The 11,243-nt window shown below is 39.9% G+C and overlaps 1 protein-coding gene across 1 annotated transcript; it reads right to left on the bottom strand.

Annotated features, from left to right (window-relative positions):
- Positions 1-813: 813 nt before the first annotated feature.
- On the bottom strand, positions 814-10,972 carry LOC124264260. The gene is made up of 5 exons (XM_046699001.1): positions 10,754-10,972; positions 8,701-8,728; positions 1,583-1,792; positions 1,288-1,406; positions 814-984 (listed from the first exon to the last, which is right to left on the bottom strand). Exons 1-5 carry the CDS (start codon positions 10,934-10,936, stop codon positions 850-852), a joined length of 675 nt encoding a protein of 224 aa, XP_046554957.1. The 5' UTR covers positions 10,937-10,972; the 3' UTR covers positions 814-849.
- Positions 10,973-11,243: the final 271 nt, after the last annotated feature.

Raw genomic sequence — 11,243 nt, 5'->3', positions numbered from 1 at the left:
CGGGTTCGATTCCCCACATGGCCACAATGTCTGAAGCCCATTTCTGGTGTCCCACGCCGGGATGTTGCTAAAAGCGGCGTAAAATCATATTCACTCACTCACTTATGCTCAAGGTTGCTCACAATATACTCATTTCACTGACCGCAAGTATTTGGAAGGGTCACCATATCAGTCACTTGATTGTGTGGTCAAGATTCGCTTATCTGCAGGTTCTCGTCTCGTTCGACATTAATGCATGATGGAATGCAGATAGGCTGTGTGCATGAATCCGTGTATCAATATTGTGCACGCGAATGAGCTGAGGTGAGGTGAATTTGGGTTTAACGTCGTGCTTGAGAATATTTCGCTCATATGACGACGTACATGCGTGTGTATGTGTAGTTACGGCTGCTTGTACTAGCCCATACTGAAGCTGGTTTATAGTGCTAGCCTACTGAGATACCATGCCGCAGTGAAGCATGAATACCCCACTCAGACACATTATACTGACTCCGAGCCGACCAGTCCTTGGTGTACCCATTAATGCCGAGCGCCAGGCAGGGACCAACTAGTACCATATTTTAACGTCTTTTGGTATGACGCGGCCGGGGATCGAACCCACGACCTTCCGCTCTCCGGGCGGACGCTCCAACCACTACACCACGGAGGCGGTCTGCACGCGAATGAAAGCGACAACATTTTCGGATGTTGACAAAATTTATACTCAAGGAGTACCTGTTTTCCCTGTTTTGACTACAACACCTACTGTGATAGCTGGAGTCGTTCAAACACTTAATTGATATGAGTTTTATTCAATGCCAACCTAAAAGTCTATGCTACTGACTTCTTTATTGCACAAAGTACAGGTTGTTACTGACAGCCGTTAAGATAGACGTCTAGCAACTCAACCCTGACCACGTTAACTCTGTAAACCAGTTTCCGGCGGTTGAAGTCCCAGACAACCAGTTCAGCCTCCTCTGGTTTTGCTGTTACAAAATACATCATCTACAAAAATAAAACAACCATGATGAATCTTTCTTCACTTTGAAGTGGTTTACGTTAGCATGAACAAAATTCATTATTTCATTGTAAATGCGTTCATTGAAATGACACTGATTACATACTGGACAGATGTTTTCATTATATCATAGACAGTCAGCCTCAGAATAAACCTGTGACTGTTGCTTTTTTTCATCTGTGGTTTAAACCATATTCCGGTTTGTAAATAATTGATCTTGGACCAGGCAGTTACTGAAAGCAGTTAGCAACGATCCAGGCAAACAGATTTTTATCGAGTCCACAATTTACCTGAATAGGAAACCCTCCGAGAACTCTGTATATGACACTCTGGTGATTTTCCAGTCTGAACTTGATGCTGTGCTCCAGATTGTCTCGTATTTCCTCTTTGTATTCTTCACTGTTTAGACCTGATATACACAAGGAAATATGGTGACTTAAATAATATTGGTTGTATAATCACATTACAGAGTGAAGGGTTGTTTTCGAAAAGAAATACATCATGACATCATTATTGCTGAATACAGGACTTTTGTCTATGAATCGCAACCTTATAATATATTGCGCAACTCAAAACAGTTTTTACCTTCCATTCTGAAAATTGCATCCCATAAGTAGATGTAGTCTCCAGTTAGGTCTGCTGAAGGCGGGGCACTTGCAATAACGGTCTTGTTCACCCCCAGATCAGCTGCAAGTTTTTCACCAAGTATCAGAGATTTCACAGTGATGTCCAGATTAGCCGCCAACAACTTCTCTTCGAGAGGACGCATATCGCACAGGCTGGGTATATTCAGAACTGGAAAGTAGTTATAGAGAGGTCACACTCAACAGAGACCCCGAGTCAGGTAAGTATAACACGGTAAGTATTTGGTTATTTGTGAACAGAAAAAAGAGAAACTATGGGATCATGAAATTTCTCCAACGGAAATCAATTCCTTCTTTTACAACCCATTTATGGTATTTCACACAGTATAATTTGCATGTGTCCACAAACCGTCGTGTTGATCGGGCGCTTGTCCGATATCCCAAGTTGCATGTATATTCGGCAATTCAAAATATGTACTTTCCTGACCATAGGACTGTCAGCCTACATGTTTGTGAGTGAGTTTAGTTTTACGCCGTATTCAACACTATTCTAGCTATATGGCAGTGGTCTGTATATCATCGATTCTGTACCAGACAATCCAGTCATCAACACCATGAGCATAGATCTATGCAATTGGGATAGGATGACATATGTCAACCAAGTCAGCGAGCCTGACCTCCCGATCCCGTTAGTCACCTCATACGACAAGCATGGGTTACTGAAGACCAATTTAACCTTCATGTAAGGGGTTGCACTTCGACCTGAGCTTAGCAGGACAAAGAAGAGATGAAGATCATTTTATTACAGCAATTGCCTGTGGACAGGTTCAAATCTGTTTTCCTGATATCAACAATATATTGTTAAACAAGGTTTAAAAAATAATCAAAGAACGTCCACAATAACAATCTGACAAAGTAAGTGCTGAAGGCCAACTAGGTACATTATTCAGCTCAGTTTCCTGCCCACTGGGTTTTCTTAACTGTCGGTACCCGTGAAGAGCCACCTCCTCGTGGTGGGTGCTGGGTAACGCTAAGAGCTCTTCAACCCCCCGTGTGGACCCAGGGGTATATTTGGTCCACCAACCCGTTTGCCGTGGGTTGCGCCCCTATGTCGGTGGAGGACGGGAGTCTGGTGGTTGAGGGCACTGGTTCCAGCAACAGTGTTCCTTTGCCCACCACACCACTTCGCCCCTTACTTCACCTAGACGGGTGGTTGAATGGGCCCAGTTCGACCAATCGGCTGGTCACGCCAAGCCCTGTGCTGCAACTACGTGTTGCTCAAAATTAATCAAAAATAATAATTTAATATTTCAGGCTTGGCCACACTATCTTGAACCAAATGAACATAATTTCATGTGTGTTTTTGCCTGGAGTCGTATGCCAGAAGGCGGTGGCTCATGGGCCATTCTGGTGGGAAAATAAACTTTTAGTATCCTTGGTGCTGCAAGTCGGAGATCTGCTTGTTTTTTAGCATTGTCCTTGATGCTCCGTGGTGGGTGGGGAGCTCGGATGGTGAAATCTAAACACTAACCATGGCTTATGAAACCCCAACCAAAAAACCCAAACGTCCTCTTGAAATTGACCTTGTTGATAACGACCTAAGACTGCCCATACCAATTGATTACTGGCCACGTTTTGTTCTCATTGAGACACAAGATGTGACACCATTAAAATTGAACCCTTTAGCTGTGTCTAAGGGTATCCGAGGCATTGCCGGCGATGTGAAGAACATTAAAAGATTACGGTCTAGTGCGCTGTTTATCGAGTGTGGCAAAAGACAAGAGTCAACCAACCTATTGAACACCGAAACTTTTGTCGGCATTTTTGTCACCGTAACGGCTCACAAAACCCTTAATACGAGCAAGGGAATTGTTAGAGATCGTGAGCGATTGCTTGCTGACATGTCGGAACTAGATATCGTCTCCAACATGAAGGATCAGGGTGTACTCTATGTTAAACGTTTCTCAACCAGTAAAAACGACAAAACCAGTAAAACCAACACGTATCTGTTTTCCTTTTCTCTACCTATGCACTAAATCACTGAAGGGAGGTTATTGTAACCTCAACGTTGAGACATACATTCCAAACCCTCTTAGGTGCTTCCAAGTCAAAAGTTTGGCCATGGCGTAAATACTTGCACATTGTCTGTTGTGTGTGCTCACTGTGGTGAAAAGACACACACAACAGAAGAGTGTACCAGTAATGTCAAAAAGTGCACCAACTGCTCAGGGAATCATCCAGCTTACTCTAAGGACTGTCCTGTATGGAAACAGCAAATGGCAATCAAATAAAATTTACGTAAAACATTAGTTTTGCAGATGCCAAGAAACTAGTCCACAGCTCAGAACAGACAGACAGTTATGATTCCATTGCAAGAACAACGGCTGAGGCAACATCTAGAGTAACTAAAGTATCTGCAAGTTGTCAGACAAACTTAACTTGGGTAAAAACAGAATCTCCTAAACCTTTCTCTCCTGCTACATCTACACAAAGTGTAAACTCACTTCCTGGTACATCTCGAATCCAATCAGAGACATCCCCTTGTCATGAACCATCTTCTCAGTCGTCCACAAAGTCTCAACAAGGTCTCGTTAAAATCAAAAGTAAAACGCCAGATTTTTCAAAACAAATCAGTGGCAGAGCCCCAAAAGGGTTAGAAAATCAAATTCAATTATTCAACAAATATGGATCTCTTGAGGATATGGACGTGTCCGAAAATGTCTGTTGTAGGGCACACACCAAAAAGTTAGGGGTAGATCCCCAATAAATCCCCCCAAAAGGTAGGTTATCAGAATAATATTATACAATGGAATTGCAGAGGACTCACAACTAATTTCAATGAATTGCAGTTTTTAGTCCAGGTTTTAACACCATCAGCATTTTGTCTGCAGGAGACATATTTAAAACAGACAGACACTTTTGACCTGCGTCATTACAAGGCATATCATTGTTTTTCACGTCCCGGTGATAGGGCAGCTGGAAAATCTTCGATCCTAGCCAAACATAATGTTATCCATAGCCCTATTACACTTACTACTAATCTGCAAGCAGTTGCAGTGCGACTTACATTACACGTTGCATTTACATTATGTTCTATCTATATCTCACCATCTTCAACCTTTCAGAAGACTGATCTCCAACCTTTAAATGACCAACAACCAAAATCCTGTATTATTATGGGGGACTTAAATGGCCACAACCCTCTCTCGGGTGGTACAAATACTAATGCTGAAGGTAAACTATTGGAAGAGTTCTGTTCAGATAATGATTTATGCATATATAATGACGGTTCCAACACATATTTACATCCTGGCACAGGAACTTATTCAGCACTTGATTTGTCAATTACAGACTCAAACCTATTGAATGAATTTGAATGGTCAGTCCACAATGTCCTCTGTAGAAGTGACCATTTTCCTACAATATTACAGCCTGTGAACCCATCTGATCTTACCCCATCATCAAGATGGAACTTTAAAAAAGCTAACTGGCACTTATATCAAACTCTGTGTTGTAACAGACTTAAACCTGAACATTTTATAGATGTTCCTGATGCTATAACGGATTTCTCTGATAAACTCAATAATATAGCTAATGAGTGTATACCCAAATCCTCTGCAATTCCACACATACGAAAACCATGGTTCAACAATGAGTGCAAACAGGCTAGGAAGGCACGGAAGAAGGCTGACAATTATTTCCGTCGCCATCCTATGGTCCATAACTTGAATAAATTTTAAATTTTAAATGCTAAGGCACGGCGTACCTTCAAGCAAAGTAAACGTCAATCCTGGAGAAATTATGTATCAAAATAAATTCACGAACGCTGCTGTCAAATGTTATGGAATATGATCCAGAAAATAAAAAGGTAAGGGCGCTCAATCGAGCATTAAGCATCTTAAAGATGGAGACGAATTATTAACTAGTAATCTGATATTGCAAATAAACTTGGAGAAACTTTTGGCCAAACACTCTTCCTCATCGACTTATCTACCTCAATTCCAAAATTATAAAAAAAAAAACAGGAAAAGAAAACTATTAATTTCAATACAGATAATGGGGAAGATTACAATGAAGTATACTCATGCCAATAATGGTTGTCAACCCCCTCCCACCCCCCACCCCCACCACCCCCCTCTCAATAAAAAATTGAAGGGGTGACAACCATTATTGGCATGAGTATATTTTCTATTCATGAGCTTCATTGACCAGGCTCTCGATACTGCTACAGGGGCTGATAACATACATTATCAGTTTCTGAAGCACTTACCGGATTCATGTTTAGAGACCCTCTTAAACATTTTTGATGATATTTGGACATCTGGAAAATGTCCTTTATGGCGCGATGCTATTATTGTACCCATCCCTAAACCTGGACGTGACCATACTGATCCTTCGAATTATCGACCGATGTCACTAACTAGCTGCGTTTGCAAAACCATGGAACGCATGATAAATTGTTTGGTACTTGGAAACCAATAACATTATAACGGATATTCAATGTGGTTTAGGTAAAAACATAAGTACTATCGATCATTTAGTGTGTTTAGAATCCTTTGTTAAAAATGTCATTATTCAAAAACAACATGCAGTGTCGATCTTTTTCGATTTAGAAAAAGCATATGACACTACGTGGAAACATGGGATTTTAAGAGATTTACACGATTTTGGTTGCGAGGCTCTGTGCCTCAATTCATATCCACGTTTTTAACTGACAGGCAATTTCAAGTTCTACCCTGTCTGATCATTACAATCAGGATGAGTGTGTCCCACAAGGCAGCATTTTGTCTGTCACACTTTTAGTATAAAGATAAATAGTTTGTCTAAGGTTTTAAATTATTCAATCGATGGGTCGCTGTTTGTGGATGATTTCAATATTTCTTGTCGTGGTAAAAATATGCATACTAGTGAACGGCAACTGACTGCAATTGTGTTTAAACAAAATAAATAAATGGTGTCTTGAAAACGGCTTTAAATTTTCTAAATCAAAAACTAGTTGTATACACTTCTGTAGAAAATACAAGCCACACAAGGACCCAGAACTAAATTTAAATGGCACTCCAATCAAAGTTGTCAAAGAGGCCAAGTTCTTGGGTGTAATTTTCGACTCCCATTTAACTTTTCTGCCGCATATTAAATCCCTTAAAACTAAATGCCTGAAGGCACTGGATTTATTGCAAGTAGTTTCTAATTCAAATTGGGGAGGGGGATCAAACTACCCTCCTACACCTATATAGATCACTAGTCCGCTCAAAACTTTATTATGGCTCCATCGTATATGGTGGAGCCTGCAACAACAAACTAAAACTAAAAGTGGCATGTGCCACTGTCATTGGATCCATATCTTCTAGAATACCGGATAACAGCTCTATTTTTACAGCAGAAGCAAACTCCATCTTAACGGCTCTTAAATATATTCAAAGACACACTAAACATAAACAATACATAATCTTTTCCGATTCTCTTTCATGCCTTCAGGCTATTAAAAATGTGTCTTGTAAACATCCACTTTTATTGAATTGTATAATGATCTTGCTACTGGCCAATGTGACATCGTCTTTTTTTGGTTACCCAGCCATGTTGGCATTTCTGGGAACACAATGGCTGATCCTGCTGCCAAGGCAGCACTCAACAAATCTGTAACACCACTTCTTATCCCATACTCTGATTACAAAGCGAGCATTAGAACCTACATCCGTGATCTGATGCAGAAGAAGTGGGACACCCAAGTAGGTGTCAATAAATTACATGAAATAAAACCCTATATCGGTTACACTTACTTGGGTAGCCAGTTGAAGAGGTCATCATGCGACGAAGTCGTATTGGCCATGCAAGATATACCCATGCATACCTATTGAAAGGTTAGGATCCTCCGTTTTGCATCCCTTGTGATGAGAGAGTCACTGTCAAGCATATCCTGCTTGACTGTGTTAAATTCTCCATCATAAGGGATAAATATTTCAATGTAAAAACAGTTAAGGATCTTTTTACCACTGTTAGTTCTCATTTAATTATTATTATTTTTTAAAAGAAATTCATTTCATTGATAAGGTCTGAATAATGTGTTTTGTAAATAGATATATATTAAAGATTGGTAGTTTAGATTAGTAACTAGATTGTTAGTGGCTGTACCCTCAAAGGAGGTTAAAGTATTGTAAACTTGTCCTCCTGAGAAGGTATGTGAGTCCCACAACTTTCAAAGTAAAATCTAAATTTACCACATTTTAAACGTTATATTTCTGTTGTTTTAACTGTTGGATAAATTTGCCTACAATCGCCAGCAGCTGAAGGGATGGTGTAAATCCAGCTAGGGTTTATGCAGGTAGCAAAGGAACTCTAAGTCCCCATGGTACCTAGTGTGGTGATCTACCTTCAGTTGCTGGTGATCTATAACCCGATTTTATATTGTGTTGTTTTGCAATGACTTACAATTTTACACTGAACTCAAACTAGTTTTACTCAATTTGTGATAGTCTAGTTGTTATACTGTCCTTCGCTGACAGGTTTTTAAATAAGTATAAATATTCTCAGTACAAAACTTTTTATCGTCACGATATGGTCGAAATATTGCCGATGTGACGTTAAATATTAACTCGCTCACTCACTTCTTAACTGTCTGTGTCACTCTTATATTCATTAAATATTTCCCGTTGTTTGCCAGTGTGACAATATAGGATCAATACATTTTAAAAGTGTTTCAGGATGTATAAAACACGTCGCCACAAGGTTAACTTATTTGATGCTAACGTTGTCTCAGCATTCTATATAACATTGTATTGGTCGTATGTTTTCTGAAGCTGTAGCTGAATAGTAAAGAAAGAAGATCAAAGTGAAAAGTTTTACAGAAATCTCTATTGTGACACCAAGTTATAAAAAACGTTGTTATAACGTTTTGACATAACATTATAAAATGACGTAATACTAACGTTGTGACATAGTTGTGTCATAACGTTACCAATCTACAACCTTCCCACAAAGTTGGGAAAACGTTGTGTTTTAGATGGGTATGTGATCACAATCATTATGGCCCTCCTACGCCCAAAAGGATCTCTGGTGGAACTATGGATGGAACCCCGTGACAAATCAACAGAAGCAGTTTTACGTCAAGTGTGTACTTACTTGCTAATACTCTTGGTTCACCAACCACCTGCAAAAAGACACAAATACACATCAGTATGTACATTCTATCTCTTAATCATCTTTTGTTTTGGTTATACTTCATTTGACAATATATAAGTCAATTAATCCATTTATGCATATTGTCCCTTTTTGGGACTTCAAAAAAACATTTCTCTCTTATTGTTCAAGATAGAGACTTGCAGTATAGAAGTGAATGACGATGAGAAACCTTTTAGTGGTTGAACCATTCACATTACTTGTAAAGGCATGTCTCTTGAAGCATGGCGACCTCCAGTGGTAAGGCAGTTCCTCCGATTCGGCGAAGTTTGGGGTCAGATGAGTGTTTTCTTGGTCCCAATTTTAACTACGTAAATTCGTTAGAATGTGTTTAAATATGTCGTTATTCAAACAGAAAAATAACACTACATTCAGCTACTGGAACATATTGTGCCCTTGATCTGGCACTCACCGATTCAACCTTTTATATTGAATTTGAATGGCTGGGCCATGATGACCTATGTGTGAGTGATCGCTTCCCCACCATTCTTAAACCTCTCAGCCCTGGTCCATGGTTCCTAGTATGGTGATCTACCTTCGGTTGTTGGCGATCTATAGCCCGTGTTTTATATTGTATTGTCTTCTTTACTTAAAATCTTTTAGCTTGACATGCTAGTTTTATGTTCATATATGTCATATTCTAGAGTTTTACTGTCCATCGTCGACACGTTTTCCTCTCTAAAATGTGTTCATTGTTTTGTACAAATTGTTTTCGTCGCGATATGGCTGAAATATTGCCGATGTGACGTTAAATATTAACTCACTCGCCCCTGGTGATGATTCTCCTTTATCAAGGAGTGAGTGAGTGCAGTTTTACGCCGCACTCAGCAATATTCCAGCTATATGGCGGCGGTCTGTAAGTAATCGAGTCTGGACCAGACAATCCAGTGATCAGCAGCATGAGCATCGATCTGCGCAATTGGAAACCGATGACATGTGTCAACAAAGTCAGCGAGCCTGACCACCCGATTTATCAAGAAGGAACTCCACCCAGGCTGATTGGTCACTATGTAAGACTCCATGTATTGAACACTTGAAACATGACCTTTTCATCAACAGCGAGGATGCAATACAGCCGTTGTCGGATATACTTAACAATATTGCTGACAAAACAATTTCACTGTCCTCTGCAACTCCACATATTCGTAAACCATTTTTCAATAATATATGTAAACAGGCCAGAAAGTGAAGGAAGAAAGCCGAAAAGTAGTTTCGACGACATCCTACCGTGCATAAGTTAAACAAAGTTTAAAATCATAAATGCCAAGGCTCGACGCACAAAACGGGAAAGAGTCATTCTTGGCGAAATTATGTTTCCAAAATAAATTCCTCAACATGGATTTCAAAGGTGTGGAACATGATACAAAGAATAAAGGGCAATGGTTCATCATCTACCGTTTACCATTTGAAGGACGGTGGTAATATATAAACTGATGGAGCTGACCATGCCAACAAACTTGGTGTCACTCTCGCTAAGCATTCGTCTTCATCCAATTATGTCACTGAGTTTCAGAAACATCAGAAATAAAATGTAGTTCACAACTTCTGAAACCTGGTGTGGTGTACTCTGAGTAAAAATTACTGTTTAATCAAGCAAACTGAATCAATCATTATATTTTAGCAATATAATACTTACTATGACATAGCAAGAAATACTGAATCAAGTCCCTTCATATTCTCCACGAAAGATGCATACACTGGTGCTGCCATTTTATCGCGCGTGTTAATGCACCTACCCAACACTGGAAAATAACCCTGTACGCATATGTGCATATCGTCCCATTTTTAGGACGCACTTTTGCGTCGTAAAGAAAGTACTGAAACAAATTATTTAATGGTAAAATGACGCCCCATTCCTCCCATTGCTTGCCAAAAGAAGCAAGCTCACAAAATTTGATGAAAATATAAGACCCTATGCATATATGGGTTAATTATTTGAATACTCCTGAATCCACACAATGCGTTTTGAGCAAATGTATCAAAAACTGGATCTAACCTTGAAGATGAAATCAACACTAGCTGTTTCTTGCAAGATGCTGTTTACAGAGGACATGGTGGTCTTTACATCAGCGAGGCCTGTTGGTTCAACGATGTCGACCAGGAAACGAGCGTTGTCTTGGCATCTTGCCAGGCCCAGCATGAGCATAACGGACAGAAAGGCAAGCGTAGGATGATCCATCGTTGTAGGTTAATCTGGAACAAACGCTTTACTGATTCATCACAGTTGGACTTCCCATATATATAGGTGTAGCAATAGACAGGTCCATTTACGAAAAGGGGTGGTACGTTGCGTAATGCACGAACACAAATCCTATATCTAAGGAATCACATGATCAGACGCCCATGAAACTAGGAATGGTCTCTACTTCATCTGAATGAAGGTCACGCCACGTCACGTTTCAAGATAATTCTTTGCCAGTTTGTTACTACAACCAATCACAGTCCAAAGATCACAGTATTCCGCCTTCGCATCAACTGATTGGTGA

This window comes from Haliotis rubra, unplaced genomic scaffold, assembly GCF_003918875.1.
Source record: "Haliotis rubra isolate DU_JTF1 unplaced genomic scaffold, ASM391887v1 Scf917, whole genome shotgun sequence".
In the NCBI taxonomy this organism is placed as follows: domain Eukaryota; kingdom Metazoa; phylum Mollusca; class Gastropoda; order Lepetellida; family Haliotidae; genus Haliotis; species Haliotis rubra.
This window is presented reverse-complemented; position numbering and strand designations above follow the sequence as displayed.